Consider the following 26462-nt stretch of genomic DNA (forward strand, 5'->3'; position numbering starts at 1 on the left):
CTACCTGAGCAGGGAAACCTCAGTGCAGATTAAGGCCAGATTATTCGCTTTGTGCTGAAGGACTGGAAGTCAAGTGCTCTCCACACGCTCCCAACGAGTTGTTGAGCATATATGGTTCCCATCATTTAAGGATATATTCCCATGCAACCTTGGTCCCTCTCTGCAGTGCAACATCCACCTGTCCTCTTTACTGTCAACATTAATATGAATAACTTTGTCTGACTGTGGATGCAGTTCTGGTGCAGACATCATCTACCCTGCCTCCTACAACTCCTCCCTGAGTATAAGGAGGCTGACACTTTCATCTATTTGCACATGATTTAGAGAGTGGGATCCATATCAGGATCCAATATGTGGCTTGAAAACCCATTATAAGACTGGGGTTCAGTATGAAGATAGGACCTGTGCCAGAGGCATACCAGAACACAGGAGGCTGGCTCAAATTAGTGACCTGTGACATAGAAAGTTCTCTGTCTTCTAAAATAGAGACAGACAACCTGGATGCTTGGAGATTTGCATTTTGAGAATATAACAAGGTAAATCATTGAGCTAAAAAATTATTTCTGATGGATAAAAAACACCCAGTTTTAGCTTGCCTGATGTGCTGATGAATTCCAAGTTAGTTCAACACGTTTCTATTTATAGATGCTTTCTCAAGGTATGAGAAATGGTGAAAATCTCAAGACTGGAAATAAAATGGAAATTCAAATTGCAATTCAGTTTCTTTCTCTTCTATATAATAAGGTGTAATAAATATGTCATGCAGGACAGCTCCCAGTCAATGTTAAGTCTTCTAGAATAACTGTATTAAAAAGCTAGTTATTATGTGTATGGTAGGGATAATACTACCAGGAAGTTGCTGCGGATGGTTTTCAGTGGTCAGAACTAAGATGTGCCTGAGATGACTGCTAGGAACCATGGAGAGATGAAGAAATGCACTGAAATGAGCTATGGCCAACAGGACTGTAGTACAGGAGACACACCTGAGGGATGTGGGTCTCCCAGGGCTCAATACCAAAGAATTTGTCAGCATTTTCAAGTTTCCTGCAGCAAGACCAGAAATTCCAAGGCAAACTCTCAGTTTTCCATATAATAACTCAGAAGACCAAGATAGTCTTAGAAAAAAAAGATAAAAAAGAGGAAAAGGGAGAAAGAATGCAAATGCAGAACCAAGTTTGGCATCTTAGCATTCAAAAATCAAGACTATAAAATAAATTAGTAAGTGTATAAAGGTTGAGATTGGGCATTTGAGAGATAATGGGACTGAAGGGAAATGAATTCAACTCCTAGGAGCTAGTTTCTTTGTGGGCATCCTTTTATGCTGATCCTTCTAGTCTTTCAAAGGAGCTGCAGGGACCTGCTGCACAATAGGATAAGGAGCCTCCTCCCGCCTGAAGAGCAGAAGAGGCAAATGATGGAACAAATGCAGAGAGCAAGGCAGGCTGGAGAATGCTCTTTTGTGGTTCGCAGTCTGGGACCCTCTAACCTGATTAAAATGCAGAGGACTGTAGTTATGACTGTAATGAAAGAGCACCATGAGGAAAATTCAGCATAATACAGTATCACCTCTTCTTGGCTACAGGAGGGACAGTGCTCCTGTGGTTAAACGCGGCAGTCTACATACCTTGGAAAACACGTTTTTATATGTGTTCAAAGTACTTCCAAGGTATTTATTATAGCTCTGCTATGTCCTAGTAATACTTAGAAATGCTGCATAAAATGTGTATGCAATGGCTCGATACGCATGCCATTATTTTTGAAGTACAGAAGATAAATATTATGTTGTTATAACCACTTAAACGCCTAAACCAGCATAGGGTCAGAGACAAGAATTAATAAATGGGCCAAAGATCAGAAAGATATATTCATGAGTAACCTGCAATTTGAGTAAAAGAAAACACTGTTATGCGCCTGAAATGCTAAAAGGTTAAACACACTGATTATTAGAGTTACAGACTGTGCAGAACAGAAGAATCCCTAATTAAAGGTAGCTGAGGAGGTCTGCTACAGCTGAAGGGGGAAAGGAAAGCCTGTGGCTTCCTATTTGTACAGGTTGCACCATCTTTCCCCTCGTAAACATGATACAAGCAGCAGATTGAGAACAACAGTGGCCATAATCTGGGTGCTTGTCATGGGAAATAAGGGATACCTTGTGGCACAGGCATTAAAAAAAAACTCAAAAAACAAATAAATAAACTTGAATTTACATGTGTTGTTGGCCATTGTAGAAAGAGAGAAGAGCTGGTTTGGGTCTGGACCAGAATTTGCTCAGTGAAAATAAATTGGTTGAAACACACTGTGAAGTTTGTCTTAATGAAAAATGCAGTAAAGCAGAGAAGTAACTTCTGAGACCAGATGAGGAAGGTGAGGAAAGGCTGAAAGTTACCACAAACACAGCAAAGCAATAGTGAAGCAGGTGGGACAGGGCTACCCAGAGGCTCTCACTCTGTTTGGCCTGTCAAAGCACAGAGAAATATATACCATTTTCCAAACCAGAAATCTCATTCTCCAAAATGGAACTGAGCTAAAGAAACATCACATGAATCAGCAGCAGGACTGTCAAAGCCTCCCCAGCCAAACCTGCAGAATGTGGCTGATTTTCACCAACACTTTCTGAACCAACAAATCAATTAAATCATCCTCCCAGTGACAGCAGAATTTAAGTATGGAAATTCAAAGCCCAGCCAGACAAAGCTGGCATTCTCATCATTACCAGTCCATTTCCTCCCTCAACACCTGTCTAGAGAAGCTGAGTAGAAAAAGCAGCAAGATGGCTAAAATTTCTTCTTGGTATCTAGGGAGATTTTCAAACCTGAGGAGGGTTTTCAGCACACACATCTCTTTTGGCAACTAAAAATACAGCCCTTGAACGCTGCTAGCTTTGGTTTTGATTGGAGGTTGGTCTGGAGGTGCTACCTGTGCCCCGTGTCTAGTTATAACCAAGGCACTGTCAGCTTTGCTGCCAAAATCAGGGGGTTCAAGTGGGGAACAGAAGGGTTCAGCCTGCCTTTAAAGGTGACTCTGTGCCCTTTTGAGATGCCCAGAACAGTTCTGGTGGACACTGAAACAGGAGACAGAGCAAATTTCTGGTAAATGATACATGGCCTGACAAGGACTGTGACATCTTAGAGGCAGAAAACAGTTTATCTGGATTTGAGTTACCCTGGCTTGGTCTTGCTCTAGGCTGATGCCAACCCAAATCAAGCAATTGGCTGGTAGAGAAGATGTATATTTTGATGGTGATCATGTTAACAGGGAGCACTACTTGGTCTAGGGGAAAGGACACACAATCCTAAGAGTGAAAGAGAAGGAGCCACTTTGGATGAGCAGCCAGCCAGTCATTATCTAGACATGATCTGAGGGAGCTCTGCTGCTGCCAAAAGGTTATGATCCCCCTTGCCATGTGCTCTGGCTGCGACAGAAGGAGATGGGCAGAGGTGGGCATGAGCAAGCCAGCTGGAGGTGTTGGGACAGCCCCTGCTTGGAACCAGGTCCAGGGAAGGCTGGTCCGTCAGCAGACACAGTGCTCTCACCTCGCTCCTTAGCCAGGGATGAGCTGTAACAGTCTGGATATGCTCAGGAGTTAATTAATTGACCAATCCAAATGAGAAAAGCGAGGTTGAATTATTTACAGCATATTAACATTGTTGGCATATGCAGGGAGCACTAAGAAACTGCAATAGGCAAAATGCTGAAAAGACCGAGTGCTTATTGACTACTGGAAACCTGGGATCTGTTTTCAACAGTCTGAGTGACAGCCAAGGGAATAGTGAAAGACTTTTTTAAAATTTATTTCCATATTTATAGCACTCATTTCTACAGTGCTGCATCACTTATAAAGAGAGCATAACTGCTCTGGGGCATTAGGAAGCTTTTCCCTGGCACACTGTTGGGAAAGTTAAGGGGACCATCAGCTCTCTGGGGTGGTGGCGAGGGACCCAGGTGGAGCATGCTGATACCCCCTCCAGTTTATCCATTCATGTCTGGCTTGTCCAGGCAATGACAACAGGATTGAAAAATACCAAAAAGGCCTGCTGCCTGTCAAATAAATACTCTCTGATAAAAATCAAAAGGAAGATGTGACAAAGAAAGATGGGAGATTTTCATGCTGTTTTTCTGATTAGAGTGGCCCTTAAAATACAGCATAAATACGTTGTGCATAATGACTCAGGAACATGAAGTACTTGTTTACAATGGCCTCTCCTTTGCTCTGCATCGATATAAGCTAACTTAAATTCTATTCTACCCCTGTTTTTGTCCTGCACAGTTGATCGGGATGCTGCTGGCATGCTGTCTGTCCCGGTTTATTACTGCTAACCAATATGAGATGGTGTAACAAGGTGAGTTTTCCCAGCTTTCCAAGCAGTAATACTATATAAGCCTCGGTATGTTGTGGCTGTGCTGCTTCTGCTGAAAAGTGTGGGCAAGTTTTAGATGCTCAGCATATTCATTGAGAATTAAGTCTTCCAGTGGGCTGCTTTGCCTTGGGATTTGCATCCCAGTGTTGTGTCTGGTGGGAAAAAAAAAGGGGGAAATGTAGTGTTGAATGTTTCATCATTTCAGTTTTCTTGAAAAGAGAGGGTAAAATGCCTGCTGTGAGTACTATTACAAAATCACAGAATCACGGAATCAACTAAGTTGGAAAAGACCTCTGAGATCATCGAGTCCAACCTTTGACTGAACACCACCTTGTCTACTAGACCATGGCACTAAGTGCCACATCCAGTCTCTTCTTAAATACCTCCAGGGACAGTGACTCTACCACCTCCCTGGGCAGCCGTTTCCAATGCTCAATCACTCTCTCTTTAAAGAATTTCTTCCTAATGTTTAAGCTAAATCTCCCCTGGCGCAGCTTAAGGCTGTGTCCTCTTGTCCTACAACTGGTTATCTGGGAGAAGAGACCCACCTTGGCTACAACCTCCTTTCAGGCAGTTGTAGAGAGAAATAAGGTTTTTGTCAGCAACAAAAGCAACCCACTTGTTGTTTGTTTGTTTGTTTTTCATCCTCCCCGCTCTCCAGTCTTTCAGAAGCGTGAAGTCCAGAGCCTGCCTGAAGACCAGGAGCTGCAGAACTGGAGAAAGACTGACATGAATGTTATAGCACACACTGTCTCTCGCACGCACGCACACCCCCACGAGCAAGCACGTGCGCGCGCACACTCGCACCCCTCCTCCCGAACTGTCCCATGCGTAGTGTTACCATTCTGTGAAGTACCGCGGTGCCACCAAGAGCAGCCGGGTCCCCTCGGCCTCCAGACCCAGACCCAGACCCCCATCCCCTCGGCTCGGCATAGGACGGCACCGTCTGTATGTTCTTGGTCACACAGTAGTTGCATCGTAAGTTAACAAAGGTAATTCATTAACAGCATTGATCGGGCTGTGCATGTAGTGACTGGAGGGCATAATTAGCCTTTCACCATGGTTAATAAGTGTTGCACACGTTCATATAAACCGGTATATGAAATATATATTCTTTTGGTTTTATCTTAATTTCTTGGTTTTGTTTATTGCTTTTACTAAGGTTTTCATCCTTTCCCCCTCTTCCCCGCGCCTGCTCCCCTCCTTCCCCCCCCCAAAAAAGGAATCAGTAACATAACATAAAGATACTTGAAAACGATGTTAAAATGTTGTGCTTGAAGGGAACCGTTATTCCTGATGTTCTTCTACATCTTTGATTCTTACTCAGTGTTGTATGCCTAGTGCGTATCCCAGTAGGCTTTGTCTAGTGCATTTTGCCTCGGAACCTGATCCTGTGTAATACTGTTATTAAGCTGTGTTGTTGCTTACTGTGAAGGCAGAAATTTTGCTTCCTTTATTTTTATTACGTAGTTATGGAACTAATTGAACTGTGCTGTACTGCGGCCTTCATACTTTTTTCCTGTTCTTTCTTTATCTTTCTTTTTGCATTGAGGTTGCAGCCACCAAATACATTGTTGAATCAAATCGAAATAAAAAAAAACACACACACACAAGCAAAAAAAAAAAAATCACAAAAAAAAAAACAGGCATATGAAATATTTTTGGGGGAAAGCAAAAGTTTAAAACCTTTTTAAAAAAATAGGACTTTTTTAATAATGCCTCTGTCTAGCATGCCAACAAGAATGCATTGATATTGTGAGTATTTGTGATATACGTATTAATAAATGGAACCATTACAGATTTCTAGCTGCTTCCTTTTCTTTCTTTAGTCATAAGAAAACTCTTTTTGGGGGGGGGGGAGGAAGTGAACAGAAAAAAAACACGGGCACAACTTGGAGTGACATGTCTTGATGCATTTTTTAACAACTAACTTGCTTGTGATAGAAAAATGTTACTACTGGGGGGGGGAAGAAGAGAGAGAAAGAGCTGGAATTGTTTCAAAGCTCCCAGAAAAACCTTCCACAGCTGTTTTCACCACATGACAAATACCCTCTGCTTTGCAATTTTTCTTCTTGTGACTGTTAACGATCTGAAGTGTTTAATTATCCCATCTTTAGTGCTGTGAGTGATTTTGGTTGGCATTAAGCATTTCTCTCTGATTTTGGTGAGAATGGGGAGAAGCATCAGATCCTGATGAACCTTCAAGGGTTGTTGGTGTGGTCAGTGCACTCCTACCCACAGCTATGAAAGGGTTTGCAGCCACAGAGGCAGAAACCTGTTGGCATGTGCCGAGGCAGCATGTCTTAAAAATCCTAGCAGCATCATCTTTCGCTTTATTCATAGGGCATTTCCAGAGCAGGAAGGAGAAAAAGAGCTTCGCAAATAGAAGAGGAAGCTGGTCCACAAATTTAAATCTACCCTCAATAAAGCATCTGCTGTGAGGGAGGGAGCCACCTCTAAAGGTGGAGAATGCCAATACAGGTCCTTCATCAATGTTGGGCACTCAGCACAGGTCACAGCACTCACATTTATAGTCCCTTTTGAGGGCTCAAAAACAGTCGCAGCCGCTCTCTCGGTTGCTGGGGCTACACGATGCTGGAGTGATGCCCTTCTCCTGTAGGCACAGGAAGTTCACAGAAGGATGTTTTTCCATGCCAGAAAGAACTGGTCCACCAGCTGCCCCAGTTTCCTTCCCCTATTCATTCCTGGGCAGGTCTCCCCTTGCCCCATGGAGGGAAGGGAGGCGGGTGAGGCTACCGCCTCCTCCCTCAGGAGCCACCAGTGACTTTCCAGAGTGGAAAAGCACCAGCCTCTCCTTGGTTTTCTTTCCTTTTGTTTTATTTCTTTTTCCTGAAAGAGAGAGTTGTTTGTGCCAAGAGCTGTTTCTTTTGAAGATGCTGATGTTGGATGACAGGTCAGCAGGCCCCCAAACGTGCCTGTCCCCATTCAGTAAAGCATGTGCTTCGGCTTTAAGGCATGAGTGTTGAATTAAGTCCATTCAGCAAAGCCCTTCAGTGCATGGTCAATTATTTCCCTCAGTGCAGCAGCACTCCAGCTTATACGGGGTAGGTGTGTTAATTGGGCTCTTGGCAGCTTCTCTGAAGAGGATCAGGCTGGTGAAGGGACAGCTGGGGCTTCCCTTCAGAATTCCCCCGGCTCGAGCTGGGGCTGCGCAGGTTATGCTGGCCTGGGTGGAGCATCCCCACACTTCTGGAGGGAGAAGCAAGACAGTGGATACAGGAAACAAAGCTGGAACTACCGAGCATGGGTTAATGTCAGCTGGGCACAGATATGCCAGATTTTCCCTCCAGAGGGGAAGCTGCCACAGGGTACCAGAGGCCTTTGCCCCAGAGGCTGAGTTCATACCCTGGGGTATGAACTGAGCAAACAGCGGAGGAGAAGGGTCCCTGTTGCACTGGGCTGGCTCTGACTGCCTGATCCCTTCCCAAGCAAATTGCAATCACCAGACCAAGCTGGGGCAAACAAGGGAGGGAAGGTTTGGGAGTTATAGGGGGGGATGGAGCAACTGGATGTATCCCAGGAGGGAATGGGGCATGTCTGGGGAACAAGGAGAGTGGGGCATCATAGAATTGTTTTCAGGATGGAAAAGACCTCAAGGATCAGTCCAACTGTTAACCCAACACTGCCAAATCTACCGCTAAACCACTGGTATAGATGAAGCATGACTGTGGGAGGAGGAAGAGTCACCACCTTGTTTTGGTCCCAGTGAACTGCTAGCTTGGTTTGGCTGCAAGGTGGACCAGTGTTCTTAGCTGACATGCATCCTGTCCTGAGCTGTCTCCCAGGGCTTGTTTCTGCTGAGGACAGCCCTGAGCCCTGAAGAGGACAATAAGTTGCTGGGAAGGTGATGTTTCCCAGTATCATCAAACTGTGGCTCTGGACAGCTGTGCTGGAGAGCCTTGCTGGCTGCTGCCATCCTTGGGTGAGCATTGCTGCAGGGGAGACTGGCTTTGCTCACAGGAGTTCAGCCTGCTGCTCCTTGGAGGACCCCATGCAGCACTGAAGATTATTTTATCTTCTGTGACTCCTCTCCTTGATTTTATTAGCTCATTACTGTGGAAGATAATTTTAAGGCCAGGAAATTAATTTGCTGCCAGCCAAGCCCCATGCATAAAATACCTGGTATCCCACTGGAGAGGCAGGATCCATCAGGACGTCAGACTTCTACACGGGCTGTTAGGGCTGCTTCAGTATGAACCTGTATCATAAAAATAAAAATCTTCGTGATTCAACATAGAAATTATACTTTTACATTTTTGTAAGAGTGTTTTGCCCTCCAAACGTGGAAAGTATGGTCAGCTTTCTGCAAGGTGTTTTTACCAGTCTGGCCTAATTTTGAAGAAAAAAGCTGTTGCTTTTGCCTTTTTCTTGTCATTGCACCTGTTCCTATTGCAACCAGGAAGCATTATATTCAAAGGACATTTCATTTTTGTCCAGCACGACTGTAGATATTTGGTACACACAAGCTCATTAAAAGGAAGCTGTGCTGAGGCAGCAACTCCTCAAGCTCAGGAGTCTGTTCTGCTCTGTTGTAGCTGCAGTGTGGTTATTTTTGGTCTCTGAAACTATCTATAGATGAAACCAAGTGCTTATTTTAGATTGCGATCCTTCCGTGTGATCAATAACTGAGGAGTGTGTATTACACACACACACACACACACACACACACAAAACATCCAGGCCAGGTTGGACATGGCATTGTGCAGCCTGGTCTAGTGGAAGGTGTCCCTGCCCATGACAGGGGCCTTGGAACTGGGTGATCTTCCAACCCAAACCATTCTCTGAATCTACAGTGTGCTATACAACAGTGGAACTCCTAATGTGACATACGTTCCTAAAACAACTACTAAATCACACAAATGCTATTTTTTATTCACCATACTCACATAACACAGTGTCTTGGCCAAGACTTGCAGAAGCAGTAGATTCCAGGCAACCCCCTGGAGGTGTTTACAGAATGCTCTAGCTTTCAGAAAGTGCCAAATGACTAACTTTTTGGTAATCCAGCCCTTTCGAAACCTCTCAGGACACTCAGAAATGAAAAGTCATTTTTGAAGGCCCTATCTCTTCTTAAAATGGAGATCATTCAACCAAGTAAAGAAACATTAATATTTTTAAAACTGTGATTTCCAGAGGGAAGGACAGTTTTCTGGGTTGCATGGAAGGCATAGTTTATGAGCTTTATCTTCTTGAGTAGAGAATCAGAAAATGTGGTGTGAAAGAAGGCTGATGCCCTGTAGGAGAACTGCTGGGGTGGGATAGGCGGAGAAAAAAAAGAGAAAAAAACATATAAACTTATTTTCCTTCAGTCAGAAGGGTTTGAAATGAGAAGTAGTTCAACTTGACTGTGTATCTGGCATGGCAATGCAGCAATCTCTAGCCCCAAGGTAAGTAGGCTCAGCAGCTCATGTCTGCAGCCAGGGCGTCTGAGGTCCGATCCGGAGGGGACTGTTGCCTGCAAGGACAGTCTTGCATTCTCTGGATTGTGAGAAGCAGCCTTTTGAGGGAGTCTGTAGGTGTCAGACTGCTAGAAACTGCTGCAGTGCACATCCAGTGAAACTCATGGCCAGCATCAACCTATGGCACTACCTGAGGCTTTGCAGGGTAAGTTGGACAGTGGTAGTTTCCTACTCTGCCTCCCATGGGCTGACTGCACTTCTGTGGGATTTGCTTTTAAATGTAGTGTTTGTAAGTTATTGTTTGCTCAAAAGAACATGGTTAGTGCTTATGTTGATTTTTTGGTATCTTCAGCCCTGTAACTAATTCTAAATAAAAGCAAACAAATTATTGTCCAGAATTTTCTTCATCCTGGAGTTCAGTGTGACCCAAACATCAGATGAATGAGTCTTCCTCCCAAGTATAGGAACTACATTGACCCTGTGGGTTATTGTTGTGTGGTACTCCATTTGCCTTCATGCAATCCTGGTACTTTGCAGGGCCAGGGATTGCCTTGTTCCTGCAGGCGAGGTGGAATTCAGTTCTGCAGGGAACCAGCCTGAGCCTTGCACATTCCCTCTGCTGTGCCAGCAGCTACAGCCTGCCAGGATCAGTGCTGCGCCCTGGGGGAGTACAGAAAACAGGTCTCCACCTGCTTTGTGGAAGCTTGAGGCAGCGTGAAGGTATGAGACCCAAAAAATCCTGGCCAGCACCGCAGTAAGCTCGAGCACTGAACTGAGCAGAGGCTGGCATTGTCCACTGGTCTTTCTAATGGTGGGGGTTCCTCCCCATGCTTATCTGGATAGCCTAACTGTTCCCACCTTCTCTGGACTATGCATTTTAAGTGCTACAATATGAGAAGGAAATCAAAAAGCCAATCAAAATTATCTCTATGAGACCCATTCAATAAAAAAGTTATTGGCAATTAGCACGGGTTTTTTATAAAGAAGTAATTAGCCCTCCTGCCCTGAGCATTAATGAATGCTTTTCATTACACCCCAAGGGGTAGTCAACCCAATAATAATCCACTTCAGATGGATGTTGTTCTAAAACGACATTGTTTGACAACAGAGGCAGCAGGACAGTCACAAACAGGAGGCAAACCTACTCTGGTGAGCACTGGAGCTGGTTGCTTCAAAATGAAAGATCATTAATAATTTGCTTGGATTAGTGCAGTAGACTTGATTTCGTACTCATAAAGGAGATGAAACAAAGCATACGAAAAACCCCAGGGTCTCTTTTTCCCTAGGTGCAGAGCTGAGGAAACCAATGGAGGTGCACTAGTACCAGCCACAACCTCATACTGATGGTGACTGTAGAATTTGGCAGGGTGGAGCACAACTCGTGTGTGGTTGTCCGGATGTGGTGATTTTATGGTCTGAGAGGTGTTTGGCAGCCAAATGGCAGGGGGTTGTGTCCCTGGTGTCTCCACTGATTAACCCATTGGTACTACAGGGAATGAGGACCAGGTGATAGCCCTCCTTCCTCAATGTTCCTATTTGATGGTTGGCATTTTGTAACGAGGTATGTACTAGTGAAGATGCAAAAATTTCATTGACTTCTCAATTCAGTGGCTCTCCTGTTTTGACAGTTCATCATAGCCATCTGGTTCTCCTCAGAGTGGTAAACACAGCACAGGTAGGGCTCTCTGTCAGAAGAAAGCCCTCACACAACTAGCAAATGAAACAACAATTTCCCTTCCCCTGCCCCGGGAGCATTCTTGCTGCTCCCTGAGGTAGTCTTTCCCTCTGACCCCCCTGTGGCCCTTGCTCATTTGGGTCTGGAGGGAACTCTGGCTGCCACTGCTGACCAGGGGGCTCTGGCACAGCTTCCTGCAGCCAGGCTTTAGAAGCATCCCCACTACATTTACAAACCTGAGGATTCAAGTGAACAGTTGAATCCTCCCCTCCAAACTGGACTCTCAAATTAGGAAGAAGTGGTCCAGAGTGATGCTGGGGAGCTTGGCCCTCAGTACTTTCCCCATGGAAGGACCACAGGTTAATGAGAGGTCTAACTAAGGAGGCCAGCAGCAAATTCTCACTCCTCATCAGAGATCTTCCTTGCCCACTTCTCCCCTTGCCATTTGCTAGGAAGTCTACTCCCCCCACAGGCAAGAAGAAGCCTCCAGCCTCTATTCCTTTCCAGCCATCCCTGTGCTCTCCTGGGGAGCAGGGACCATCCATCCCATGGTGAGGAAGAGGACTGCCAGGGAAAAATGCTGCAACCCCTGGGACAACACGTGAGCACTGGAGGCAAGCATGGCAGCAGGCTCTGGAGCCAGCACAGACTTTAATAGGCAGCTCCTTCCAACACCTCTGTGGTGGCCATGTCTCCACTGCTGCTCCACGCTGTGTGCAGTGAGAGAAACCCCTCAGATGAGCAATAAAAGTAATGATTGCTCATCTTGCAGTGTGGTACTGCCTGGAGGCGATGGCGCACCATCAGGGCACCATGTCACTGGATGTGTCAAGGAAATTCAGTCATTCCATGGAGCTAAGGCTGTAGGTGCAAGGACAGGAACAAACAAGGGCAGAAAATAAGGAGAAGAGAATTAGGCGGTGTGGAGGCTGTTGAGACCAGTGCAATGAGCACAGAGCTGCAATGCAGTTGCTTTAGGCAATCTCAATTTTGGCATCTCATAGATTATGGATGCCTAATTTCGCAGCTGTATGCTTCTTTGAGCACACATTTGTTTTGATGTAATTACTTAACTTCAAAAAAAAAAGTACATGGGGGAATTTAATTTTTTTTCGTGTGGAACCACAACCATCCTCTAAGGTACCCTAAGCAGGGCTGCAATCCCTACATCACCCCCTCAGTGCCTGTCACACCAGCTCTTTATGGGGTGGAGAAGTGGGACTGTTCAGCTGCAGGAAAAGCTGCCTGAACTGCGGAGTCATGGGGATTAAAGGAACGCTCCCACAGAGCACCGGGCCCCTGGGGAGGCTGATTTCCATGCTGTGTCATGATTTTAGTATAAAGAGAAAGAAAAGGTCCCTCAGTTTAATATTCAGTAGAGTTTATTCTCTATTTTTGCTGGAAGGGTTGGCAGGTCTCCAGGGAAAAGTTTCATAAGGGGGAAAAACTTTTTTTTCCAATGCAGAAGTTTTCAGAAGTTAAACAAGCTGTAATTAACTTTGAAACATTAATTAGGAATCACCTAACGGCTACATTTAAAGTATCTGGGCTCAAGGATTACATTTTTTGGTAATATAATATTTTAAATTAATGTGTTTGTATTTTTAGTTTTCACTTATAAGAGGGTTGCTTTTTTCAGTTGATTTTCCTTTTTTCAACAAACAAAATGGATGAGGACTTGATATGATCTTACTACAGAACCAAGGAAGACTTGGGCCAGGTCTCCTACAGATTCATACAGAGATGGAGTCTATATTTTCCATCATTCTTTTTTCTGCACTACCAAGAAAGGAAATTTTTTCAGGAATAGTTGAAATTTGGAAAGGAAAGTATCCTTTATTGATGCCACAGTCCCAAGAAATACCAACTGCTTGTATCTGCAGCTAGGACAGAGACTCTAAGACATAGAGGTGGCCACAAGCTCAAAACCAGGGGGAGTTACAGGGTATGGTTTGGTTCACTGGGAGCTGTGACCCAGTACACAGGTGCACTTACTGAAGTGGGAAATGCTCATAAACCCTCCCTATAAATCACCCGCCCTGCAAAACTCCCATCAACATAGCACTTAAGGATCCTGTCCCAGGCAGGCACAGCAAATGTAAAGCGTGAGTGGCTTTACCCATGGGACAGGTTTGTCAGCCTTTGGCAGCCTGCAGGGGAGTCACCAACCTTCCCAGGACGCTGCCACTGACAGGGGTTCACACATCCAGCACCTCATCCTCTCCACAGTTCTCCATCTGAGTGGCTTTGCTGGACTTTCAAAGGACGGCTGTGCACAGCATCGAGTCAGGAGCAGAGGCTGACAGAGTAAAGGCATGGACAGACTTGCTCTTTTGTTTGCATTTTGTCTTGAGTATTTGAATAGCTTCCTTCAAGTCCTGAGGTGAATGTGATGTGCCTAAGTTTCCCTGTTAAAAAGAGATGTAGGGACCATAAGGTGGTAATTGCACAGAAATGCAATATGTCCTTGGGCTGCTGGAATAAGGAGCTCAGCTCCTTCCAGCCACAGAGTTGCAGTCTCCCTTAAAAAGAGAAAAAAAACCAACCAGAATCACAAATTTATAGTTACTTTAAGCCTTAACTGTTCCTCTGCTGGTTTTCTTTTTATTATTTCCATGTAGATCAACTGATGATTGTTTAAATAATGGCAGATTCATCTCTCTTCGGATAACTGATGTGATCAGTAATAGCTCACCTCTGAAGTCAGACTGTGTTTCTGAAACTGCAGCCCAAACAAGCACCAACCAACCAGTTCAGAGCACAACAGTGGCTGCAGCAGTGCTGCTGGTCGAGCCAGGGGTTCCAGTTCACAGCCCCTGATGGCCAGACTCTTACTTTCCCAATGATATTCAAAGAATGTCTGTGTTAAAAATGAATGCTGGAACTGCCATTTACTAGTTGTCTTGGCCTGAAGTGGCACAGCAATGTGAGAGTCCATCATATTGTTGAAGGTCAACCTGTCCAACCTGTGGCCAAATCACCACCAACATTCTTGGTGCTCTGTTGGCCTGCAATAAACTTTCCTGTAGCATTGAAGGTTACACACAGCTGCCTATCTGTCCTGGCTGAAATTGAGTGAATTTTCTTAGCAGTAGTTGGCAGAGGTCTGTGCTTTGAATTTAGGATGAGAACAACATTGATAACATACTGATGTTTTAGTTTTTGCTAAGTGGTGCTTGCACTAAGGCAAGGACTTTGTACTGTGCATCACTTGTTTTTCTCGAATTTTCTCTCTCTCTCCCTTTCCTTTTAGTCTAAGTATTATTGTTGGTTTTGTTATTATATTTTGTTTCAATTCTTAAACCATCTTAATTCACAATTTTTACATTTTTTTCCCCTGATTCTCCTCCCATCCCACTGGGGTGTGTGGGGAGTGAGTGAGTGGTTACATGGTACTTAATTGCCAGCTGGGGTAAAACCATTACACTCTCCCAGGAGAGTTTCAAATCCTGGACACCCTGCACAGTTACAACAGTCAGGAGGCAAGTTTTAGCTGGGAGACAAATGAGCTGTTGACTTATTTCAAAACTGGAAAAGCTATGACTGTTGCTGTTTCTCCACCTCCCTAATTCTTTCTTGTAAAGTAATATCTTGTCTTTGAGAAAAATTGGAGCCACATATTTTTTATAAGTAGGATCCATTTCCCAAGGCCACTCTACTCCTCTGCTTCTGTTTGAAGAAGCCATGCTCTGTGCATGGATATCTAAAAACTACAGCAAACTCTGTCATCTCTCTGGGGGAAAAATAAGCTGCTTTTAAGACATGCATTGCAACAAGGCACTATATGCTGTGGGGCTCTGAGCAACCTGATCTAGTTGAAGATGCCCCTGCTCATTGCCAGGAGGCTGAACTAGATGATCTTTAAGGTCCATGATTCTATGGTTCCATCATCCCTGATGCTCAAAGAAGGCAAGGGTATATTTAGCAGGTGAATAAGGAGATCTTTCCATCCATGGAGCCTCATTCGTCTTCTGATAAGGCCACATTCCTCCAAAGGGCATCTCTGCATGGCACAGGTGCAATACCCACACCTCACCCCAGCCTGTGGTGCTCACCCTGGCACCAGCACTCCAGGGAGCAGCTGATAAATGGCCAAGAAGGGCTTATATCCCCCCTGGGAGTTTCAGTGCCTTCCTTGGCAAACACACAGGCTGGTGGAGAACAGAGTTTCACCTGGTGGTGTTATGGGGTCCCAGCACCCAAAAGATGTTTGAAAATTCAGCCCTTCTGTGGCGACTCCACCAAAATGGCATGGGAGCAAATAGCAAAGGGCCTGGCTCTTCTGCTGTGCTGGAATCAGTCTGTTCTACCTGACTAAACCTGGGTCATGCTGTGGAGGACATGACCCAGACACTCAGTTGCCAAGATCTAGAAGACCTTCATTTCCTAGTCTTGAAAGTCCCTTCCAGCCCCATGTTGGTACTGATGGTGCAATTTTCAAGACCATGTTTCAAAACCAATTTTTTTGTGATTTCTCCCCCAATTAACATTCTCATCATTTTGATTCCTTGGGAAAGATGCATGTCTGTGCCACCTGGGGAAGGTACTAGTGAGGTTGCACATCTATGCATCTAAGGCACAGTTCAACAGCCCAACAACGCAGGGCTGATTGACTAAACTGAGTATATTAGTAGAAGCTTAATGAACTGGCATGTACAATCTTGAAAGTGAAAGATGGGTATGATACAACAGCCTATCTTGTGAACCTCTGTTTTATGTGGGTTATTGAGCACATGATCCCTAGACGAACCCTATGAGGACTTTCCAATTTAAGTGTTCGTTATTTTTATCACTTACCCTTCAGGGGAAAAATCTGATCACATAAACCATGCTTAGGTAACATCTCATATACTGAGTATTTTCTGTACAGTATAATGTGTGTGGTGGTACTCTGTGTATGTGTGTAAAAGACAGTTATTATGCCATTTATCATCATCATCATACTATAATATATCTCTATAACTTATACTCTGATTGAAATTGAATACATTTTTTGCCTCATGGGAAAGGAGAGAATGCAGCAAGGGAAGGACAAGCTAAAAGTGAAGAGTGCTTTTAAAGCTGGTACATATCTCTGAGACATAAGTTTCTAGGGCAGCAGAGATGTATTTGGTAGATCAGCACAGTGGTCCCAAGCATGGGACCTCAGACACTTTCTCTGAGGTATTCCCAGTCACAACAGTCCTCTGCTTGTCCTGGACTGTGAACAAGGGTGATGCTGAGTTCTGCAAGCTCTGTGGTAGAGCTCAGGACTCTTGCATCCTTGGATGTCACAGTGGAGCCACAGGGCAGAGCCCTCAGTGCAATATAACATTGCACCACCCACACAGGGGATCGAGAGGTCTAATTTCAGGTCTGCAAGCTCTGGCAGTGTCCCTTTCAGCGCTTTTGCAATTACACCTGTTACACCACCTCCCTTCATCCCCACTTAATGTATTGTGGCACTCGCAGTGGTGTTGCAACGACAGCTGACAGATCCCCTGCCTTTGCAGATCCACTCCTGGCGGGTTGCAGGTGCTTGCTAATCGTATAACGCTGTTGTTTTGGTTGCACTCGTGTTTGTCTCTGCTAAATGACAAGCGGTACCTTGTATTCTGCTTTCTGGTGCTTCCCTTTCAAGCTTCATAGTTGTACTTGCCATTTCACCTTCCGCGCGTATCAAAGTTGTTCTTGCTGCTTTGTGAAACGCTGGCAGTTCAATCACGGGGAAGTGGCATCCCTGGCAATGTCTGGCACCTGACAGCCCTCATTAGCCTTTCAGGGAGGCAGCTCCAAAATCGATGGCCAACAAAGGGCAGTCACCTGAAACTGGTTCCCAATTTGGTTCCTGCTGATTGATCTGCCAGCTCCACCGGGGAAAAACAAGTTATGCTGGATGTCAAATATTTGTGGGTCTACCCTCTTCATCCCAAGAGCACTTTCAGTCAGGATCCAGGAAGATAAATGTAGGAAGAGAGGAGCCCTCTCTCTCAAGCAGTAGATGTTTCTGTAAATCACACTCTTACTAATGAGCCCAGGTGTAAATGAGGTACTGCTGAAATGCATAGTTAGACACACTGATCATCAGGGGAACTCAACAGGACGATTTCAGCACCAGAACCACAAAGTTAACAAAGAGAATTTCTTGTTATATAGTTATACTGTACAAAACTGAGGGTGTAGATACTCTTCTGTTAAACAAATTTGCTCACCAGGGCCTGAAGCCTAGAGCATCTCTAGCCTCTCTCAGGCAGAGCTCTGCCCCTCACACCATGTAGTTAGGGTTTGTTCAGGGCTCTCATGGCAAGGCCTGGACTTTCACACAGCTCATGTGCCTGGAAGAACCCTGCCAGGAAGGGTGGCAATCAGTAAATTTCCCTCATGCTTGAGATCAGAGCAATGAATCTTAAAACTTAATCTTAATAATACAATTTCTCACCTTGGCAGAGATAAAGGACTTCTCATTTAGTGCAAGTTGGAAGAGCCTGTGTAGTGTAAGGCTCAGTCTCTGCCCACAGAGATAATCTCCAGTGAAGTGTTATGCCCAGCAGCAAATCTGAAGAGACTGTATTTCCTGGTGGGTCACTGTGGGACACCAAGTGTCCAGCTGACTTTGGCAATGCTTTGAACATGGAGCTGGGAAGCAGCTCCAAAATATAACCAGACTAGAGCACGGGGGTATTGGAGGGCTGTGTGCTCTATGAGTTTACTTTGCTTACTTTAGAATCTTACTACAGATCAGCTGACAGGCTTGAAAGATTAAATATAGGGAACATGGAAGGATATCATGAAAAAGAAATCTGATAAAGAACTGTTTCTTGGTAGGAAAATGGGAAAGAACACGGTCAGTGGTAATTTTGTTGGTTTTAGTTGTTGGAGTTGAGAGCTGAGAGTAAGAAGGGAAGAATATTACTTCAGAGATGACGTTTTACATAAATGATCTACCAAAGACAAATGTTCTGCATAAGGAGTCAGAGAGAAAAAAAATCCTACATATTTAAAACAGACTTAAAAGAAATAATTAGCCTTGTTGGTCTGACATATTAAAGAAATCCCATAACTTCAAATTGATCAGCTCTTGATGCATCTTCATTTAGCATCCTACAGGCATGCAGAATGTCTCCTATAGGGCTATAGAAAATAAAGATACATGGCAGTCTCTGCATGGGTGCAGAGATCACACTGGGCAAGGCAGAAATGAACAAACACATTTGTAACGTGATGTCTAGAAAGCATCAAAAAACGTGTGGCTGGAAATGCCAGAGTAAAGCAGGCAGAGGAAAAGTGCACACAAAATCCAAGGGAAAGGGGGAAGCCTTTTCTACAGGGAACGATAATAAGACAGATTAGATGAATAATTTAAAGAGCTTCCAACCAGAAAGAATCACAAAAAGTTCACAGTGGGAACTTTTCCCACCAGAAGGGGAAAAGCTGGGAGGTGAAGGTAGAATGTGAAGGGTCTTTACAGGAAAGATAGGAACAACTTCAAGTGCAGTGAGAAGACAATCTGCCAACTTTTAAGGCTCTCACTTGTGAAAACATACACTGACAGTCATAGCTAACCATGGCCATGCAAGCAAGCACAGGAGCAGAAAAATCAGGAAATTTAGTAGGAAGATTAAAACTTGCCATGCCAAACTTTCCAGTGAGGAACATCTCTAGATTGGGTACCTGTCACTTAATGCACTAATGCCAATGAACTTGACAAAGAAAAGCAGTAGGCCATGAGATGGCAGGTACCTGAGCTGTTAGGCCCAAGACTGAGAGGATACATGTCACCAAAAGCTACAACAGTTGCTGGTAAAAGGCCTTCCCAGGAGCAAGGGGGCTGACTGCATCTGTATGAAAAGCACAGGGCTGTTTGCCAGGGACATAAAGGTATATCACAGAAAAGATGAGCCCTGTTCTTGTTGCCACCTGCAATGTTTCACAAACCTGAAATTAAGGGATTACAGAAGCATTGGAGAAGAAGGGTGTAGACAGCACAGCTTGTAACACGTGAAATGAGAGAAGGTTCTGTAACAGTGTGCTGGTTTGGGATGGGGTAGAGTTAAATTTCTTCACAGTGGCTGGTATGTGGCTGTGTTTTGGATCTGCTGAAAACACTGTTGATAATATAGAGATGCTGTTATTGCTGGGTAGCACTTGCATGGTGTCAAGGCCTTTTCTGCTCCTTGTACTGCCATGCTGGCAAGGGGGCTGCAGGTTCATGGGAAACTGGGAGGAGGCACAGCCGTGACAGCTGACCTCCAGTGACCAGATGGATGTCCCAGACCATATGGCACCATGATCAGCATATAAAGCTGGGGAAAGGAGGAAGGGGGGATCCTTGGAGTCAGGCATTTGTCTTCCCAAGACAAGGGGGGGATCCTTGGAGTCATGGCATTTGTCTTCCCAAGACACCGTTATCTGTGATGGAGCCCTGGTTTCCTGGAGATGGCTGAACACCTGTCTGCCCACAGGAAGCAGTGAGTGAATTCCTAGTTCTGCTTTGCTGGCACACAGAGCTTTTGCTCTCCCTATTAAACTGTCTTTATCTCAATCCATGAGTTTTCTAACTTTTACTCTTCCGATTCTCTCCCCGATCCCACTGGTGAGGGAGTGAGTGAATGGCTGCATGGCATTCAGTTGTCAGTTTGGGTTAAACCATAACAGCAGAGGAGAGGAGGGGGCACAGAAGAGGTACCAGGTCTTGCTTTGACTTTTAGGTAAGATCATGGACAGCAGGAAGAAACAGAATTTTTTTTTTCAAGATTTTATCAGCCACTGAAGGACCAAGGGATGTTCCAAACCAGAGCTCCAGCTGGGTGTGAAGGTGAAGACATCAGTCCTGGAGAGCTCACAGCCCTCCTGCAAAGAGACAAAAACCCTTAGAAATTTTTATAGCTCGACACAGTCCTGCTGGAGGCTCCAGTATGCACCAGCTGAGGCTGTCTTGAAATAACCTTCCGGAGTCATTTGAAAGCCAGAAACACTTCACTGTGTTATTGTAGTCGCAAGCAAGCCTTGCAGGAATGAAAGGACCTATTGATGATGTGCCATGCCAGGGCAGGCAGTGATCAGAATCCCAAATCAAGGAGGACATTGAGGAAGCCAAGAAGACACAACCCAAACCTCTGGCAGAGCCAGATGTCGATCCCAGACAATATAATTATATCTGGAGAAATCAACCACAAAGACAGTAAAGCCTGCTGATTATAAGCAACAGTGAACAAGATGACACTGAAAGGGGTAAACAGGGAAATTTAGAAATCACAAACGAGGTTGAAGTAGGTCAGTGTGTTCACACCCAGCGATGGAACTCAAACCACTTACTAAAGAAACTGCATTGCTCAGATACAGAGTAATTATGAAAGCAAGAGCAGTGGACGTGGTCCCTTCCAACCTTACCCACTCTGTGATTCTGAGAGGGCAAGTATCTGAAGCATTTACAAGCAGCACCATTCAGTATTTCCTCCTCCTTCCCCTCCTTCAACCACTATTATCAGGCTCATGCTACAGGCCAAAATGCAGCTTTAAATAAATAATAGGACTTTGTCAAGATGTGTCAATGACTGTAAAATGTTCCATGGTCTCTGGTTCCCACCTTCTCAAGAGTCTATTTCATAAGGTTGGCCATATTTTTGCTCTTAAACTATAATCCATCAAACAGTGTGACATCTGTTGATGTGCAGCACAGACTTAACATGCTTGGTGAAGCTTAGAGGATGATCAAGTGTCTCTGCCTTTGGAAAGCTGCTAATCTGAAAAAATCAAGCAAAAACGGGATGTTCACAGGGAGAACTAAAGAGAGGATAGGTGGTGTGTCACCTCAGAAATACAGGCTTGAGCAACTGTACTCTGTAGTGAGCTTCACATGAGGCACAACAAGGATTGGGAACCAGTTTGGAAAGACACGCCAGGCCAGAGTACATATTTTTAATGGTCAGTCCCTCACTCTGTAGCATCCTAGTAGAAATTGCACCTCAACTACTACATTACAGAAAAGGAAAAGGCAGGGAGTAGCACCTTGGCAGGTAACCATGAATGCCTTTAGAAGTAGGTGGAAAGTCTGGAAGAAAAATAATGTCAATTCAACACAGCAATCAGTATACCACCTGGTAATTGTCAGTGTTTTCAGCTTGATGAGATACAATGAAATGATTTGGAGAAAGCAGAAGCCTCTCATGTGAACACAATAAGATCTAATGTGCTGTATCTCCAGCAAAAAGGGGAGTGCAGGGAAAGAAATGCAGCCAAAGAGGAAATAGTGTAACAGAAACAAACCCTCAAAGTACAGGATGGTGTAACTGACCCCCCTACATGTTCCCAACATGAACATTCAGTCATTTAGGGAGTATTCATGAAAAGTGTGGGCACAGTGTTTCCCACGATGCTGAAAAGGAAGGAGTGGAAGGGGGAGTGTGGGAAAGTGCTTTGCAGTGACTCTGCTCACTGACATCAACATGGAGAGAAAATAGCCTGGAGGTTCCGGGGTGGACAGTGAGAAGGACCTCTGTGTCTACTCTGAAGGGCAGTCAAGTGGGGACTCTTCATCTCAAGGCAGCTGACTGAGAGGCTCATATCAGCAGTGTGAAATCCCTCCTGCTTCTCATGGCATCCCGAGTGTTCCAGCGATGCTCATGCCCAAGTACCCCAGTAAGGCTCCTAAGAAACAGTTCATATCTGAGGCGTAGGAGATCTGTGGAGTTAAGTAAACTCTTTACAGACTTTTACTGTCAGGCTGTGAGCACTCATTACCCACAGCTTTTTTAGGTCCAATCTGCTGTGGGTGATTGGTAGCTGGGATTTTATCACAGTCAGAATATCACTGTCCTTTCCAACTACCAAAATCTGACTTCTGAAAAGGCCTCCATCTGTCTCCCATCAATTTACTAAGTTGTGCCATATTCCCATCTGGCTATTGGCTGGAATTTTGTTTTGGTTTGGGTTTTTGTCCCCTTGAGTTATTCAAGGAGACACAGAGCTGGTTGAGTACATTAGATCATTATATGTCTCTTAAACCAGTTGTTGGATTTGTTTGAATAGGGATTAGCAAGATTAAGAATGTTTTCTTTACATGACTATAGTAGCCTACAATTTTCAAACAGTAATTTTGTCCATTATATTGATTTGTATTTAAAGAACTTTGATTTTTTTTACTACAGTACAAAGAAAGCAGTTAAGCAACACTGCTGTGAAAACCAACAGGTTTATAATTTTGTTTAAGACTGAAACAACAGATGCACAAATCCCATTGAAATTCAATGAAAATTGACCATGCATCTCTGCAATTTGCTTGAAAAGCTCATTTACAGAACTTCCAGAAGTAGCTTTACTCACAACTGGTGTTTCCTATCAAACATTCTTCATACAACTTCACATATTGTTATTTTGGGGTGAAAACAAATTGAAACAGCATTACTGGCATGGAAAAGTGGTTCAGCTCTTCTGAAAAGTGCTTCAGTCCTTTCCTTATCTATTCTTGTCTCTCTGAAGTGCTGCACCTCAGTTTAGCTATGTGTGGTGCTTGGGTCAACAAAGCACAGAAGGAAGCCTCAGTCTGGTTTATCTGTCTATCATCTCGATTCCAGCACCAGCCACATCCATTATTTTATCCTATACCCTTCCAAAAAAACCCCAAAACTCTGAGCTTCTGTAGCTCTAAGAAGCTTTAAATGATCCATCAAGTTTCCTTTATCAGAAGGAAGTATTTGGATGGAGGGCTGGCTACTCAGAATCCCCTCACATTTCTCCATCAGCTTCATGCCCAGCACACCACAGATGGCATAACACCAGCAGCTGGTGCTGTTTCTCCAGCATCTCCTAGCTGTCCTTGTGTCTAGTTCAGGGAGATGGACATGGTTTATGCCATTAACTTGCTTTCATATGAACCCAAGGAAAGCTAAAGATGGTACCAGTCCTTTCTCCCTCTAATGCTTATGGAGTTCATCTGGGTGTTGACCCCTCTACAAGACCACTACACTTTGCTGTTTATGCCCATCCCTGGGGGTTTACCCATGCTTGGCATCAATCCTCTGACATGGATTGGGTCAATGAGCAAGCACTGACTGCATGCAGCCCCCTTTTACACTCTCTGGCATAGGGGTGAGCTAAAGCAGCCACTCACGCATCGTTTCTGCACTGGCATTATCTGCCTGTTTGCAGACAAGGCCTAAGCTGGGCTGTCAGAAAGGAATGTTTAATTATTTGCTTCCTGTCTCCTGCACAAAGTTCTGCATGAAAACCATGGGATTTTATTCTTCTTGCTGGAGGGAACAGGATGGAGGAAAATGAAGTGCTTAGAAACCCTTTTCTTTCCCACTCATACTTTGTCTGTTCAAATTATTTAGTCATTCTCTGCGCGCACTTACTGGGAGAAAAATAGCAACAATAACAACAACAATTATAATACCTTAATGAAATACTGTAATACTGATTAAGAAGTGTTACAGTACAGTTTCTGTGTGTTTGCTAAATGGCAGAGGAAGCACTCATGTCTGTGTGCTGATGACAGGTGAGTAATGAGAGCTCAGCCTCCCCTCAACACACAACTACCACCAACTTTAGAATTTGTAAGGACTAAAATATAAAGTATTCAGCAATTTTTCCTTTCTATTTCTTTGTATGTATATCCTTATACATGCAGAGGCTCCATAGATAGTATTTTTTTAAGAATACAAGCAAATATCATGTCCCAAAATTTAAACTGAACTGGAGCTCAGCAGCAATCCTTTCAAAGGATTTTCAGTTGGCTACTTCTCTGCCTTTGAACAGGTCTTTGGCACAGAAGTCCTTGGAACAGAGGCATTCACAAGTTTGGATCTGAGGCATTATCTGGTGTATGCTCTGGATATTTTAGGATCTGTGCAATCACAGGTCAGTACACATCTCACAAACCCAACACTGCTGTGCTTATGCATTCACAGCACAGCTCTGACCTGCACTCAGCTCCTTGTATTGACAGGAGATTGGTTTTTGGGTGCTTCATCTACAATAATGCTCACAGTTTGCCTAGTCTAGCCAAGAAAACACTGAATAAGACATCAACCATTTTAGCCCCAGGTTCTTTGCTCTTATATGAAAGAAACCCTGACATTTTATGTCAGAACAGGAATCTGTCTGAACCTCTTTGTCTAAAATTTCCTCTCCTCCACTGACATGCAGTGTTTTGCAATCCATGTGATTGTCTTTGTCCTATCCAAGGAGGGACTAGGCTTCAGCTACACTGCAAAAATGTAATGAATTTTGAGAAAATTACTCTGAAAGCAGAGAAAAGAAGCTGAAAAGCACTTTGAGATGTAAGCTGTTATGGAAAAGGTTGGCTGTTATTTTTATTATTTTATTAGTCATTATTGTTGATAATGACGAAAATGCTTGCCTGGCTTCAAAAAGGTCATCCTTTCTGCTGCAATACAATCCCTTTTTGAAGGCTGAAATCTTTATCCTCCATCTCTGTGTTGATTAACTCAAGTTTGCTAAGTAAGCAAGACTAACTCAAGCCATTGTTTGATTTTGAGTCCAGGTAACCTCAGCAGTTTTAAAACTCATCGCCCAGTTTAACCAAATGTGACAGAGGGCCAAAGATGTCCAAAACAGACATTTCCTGTGGGTTGCATGAAAGCAGGAAGGTGGATGGAAAAGACCTTATTAATGTTCCCAGCTGAGGAAAGGGTTATGGTGTGAGCATAACTGCTAATACACAGTATGAAGTCCTCTTAGGTGCTTAGCCTTAAGCCATGTATATGTAGAAAACCAGGTCTCTCTGGGTTTTGTCTTCAAACCCTTCTTTGTTATTCTCTCTTGATAGCAAAGCCAATAACCTCCCAAGTAAAGATTTGAATTGTAGATGACAATATAGCCTGTGCTGGCATGTAAAATGAAACTTTGATATTATTCATAGCTCACCAAGCCTACAGGGTGTGGTATGGCTTTACCTGAAAGCTGCCAAGTTTTCTCCATGATGGTACAACTGTTGCCCTGTTTTCCTGTGCAGCAGTAGAGGTGTTTTGAGTACAGTTCATTAGTTTATTATTGTTGTCTTCACTCTTTTTGACCACCTCTCAGTCTCCAGCTCAACTCAATCTCTTTTTGCTTTGCCTCATCAACATCTACTTTTTAAGGCGTTTGGGGCATGATTTATGTGCTTGTCCTTCAGCCAAGCAATGCCAACTCCTCTCTATGACAAGTTATTGTGTCTGTGAAGACATTGGTGTGGGTTCAGCTGCAGAAGAAAGCTTTACATAACAAAACCAGAAATTATTTCTAAAGCTCCTCTGGAAATTGCTTGCCAACAAATTTTATTTTTTTTCCTTAAGGGAATGATATTCAAAGTCCAAACCTGTCTCTCTTTAACCCCTGTTAACCTCAGTTCATGAAGCATGAGACTATTAAGTTCTACATGCTGGGAACTGATTGTGAGGCAGCCAAACTCACTTATCTCTGCCCTCTCTATTTCAGAGGTGACTAGAATTTGTTGAAATTAAACCTAAAACTAAAAGGTTCAGCAAATATTAATTTGTAATTTACAGGAAATTAGATTGGACTGCATCTCAGGCATTTTTTCATATCTAGTTTTAGTCTTAAAAATGTCACAGACCCCAAGTTTGTAGACACAGCACTCTCTAAATGAACAGCAAGGAATGATTTCAGAGAGTAAATCATAAATTACATGCATAAGCCCTGTGGCTCTGTGTATCTGGACCAAAAGGCTTAATACAGTGTTTTCATGCTTCCAGTCAACCAGCTAAAATCTGTTTGACTCCAGGGCTCCCCAGTAAACTTCCAGCACATCCTTTAGGGATGTCCTGTGTTCACTGAAAGTTTTGACCCAATATTTTGGAAGAATGAACTAACGTGAGAAAATTGTGACCTACTAGTGGACGATGACCAGACAGGAGGGAGGGCCTGCAAAACTGATCTGACTCGTTACTCACTGACCCTGGGAGCGACTCACCTGGCTCTGCTCCCAACCTCCCCATGTAAATCATGTCCCTCACAACTTGAAGGAGCCTCATTTGCCAAACAAGTTGAGTGGCAGCTGTGGTGCTC

At 44.0% G+C, this 26462-nt stretch overlaps 1 protein-coding gene and 1 long non-coding RNA gene across 2 annotated transcripts in view; one reads left to right on the plus strand and one right to left on the minus strand.

Annotated features, from left to right (window-relative positions):
• Nucleotides 1-6158, plus strand: part of TSPAN7 (tetraspanin 7) — a 95193-nt gene extending 89035 nt beyond the window's left edge. The window contains exons 7-8 of the mRNA XM_051811701.1: nucleotides 4268-4340; nucleotides 5020-6158. Of these exons, the coding sequence (XP_051667661.1) occupies nucleotides 4268-4336 (69 nt within the window). The 3' untranslated portion in view covers nucleotides 4337-4340; nucleotides 5020-6158. The remainder of the gene's footprint in view (nucleotides 1-4267; nucleotides 4341-5019) is intronic.
• Nucleotides 6159-6864: 706 nt separating this feature from the next.
• LOC127481898 (uncharacterized) lies at nucleotides 6865-13663 on the minus strand. Its single transcript, XR_007908381.1, has 3 exons — nucleotides 13623-13663; nucleotides 8499-8577; nucleotides 6865-7568 (listed from the first exon to the last, which is right to left on the minus strand). It is a non-coding gene; the product is annotated as an uncharacterized LOC127481898 (long non-coding RNA).
• Between the last annotated feature and the right edge of the window lie 12799 nt (nucleotides 13664-26462).

Source organism: Manacus candei, unplaced genomic scaffold (genome assembly GCF_025592945.1).
Source record: "Manacus candei isolate 608988 ecotype Guabito, Panama unplaced genomic scaffold, ASM2559294v1 h1tg000083l, whole genome shotgun sequence".
Taxonomy (NCBI): Eukaryota; Metazoa; Chordata; class Aves; order Passeriformes; family Pipridae; genus Manacus; species Manacus candei.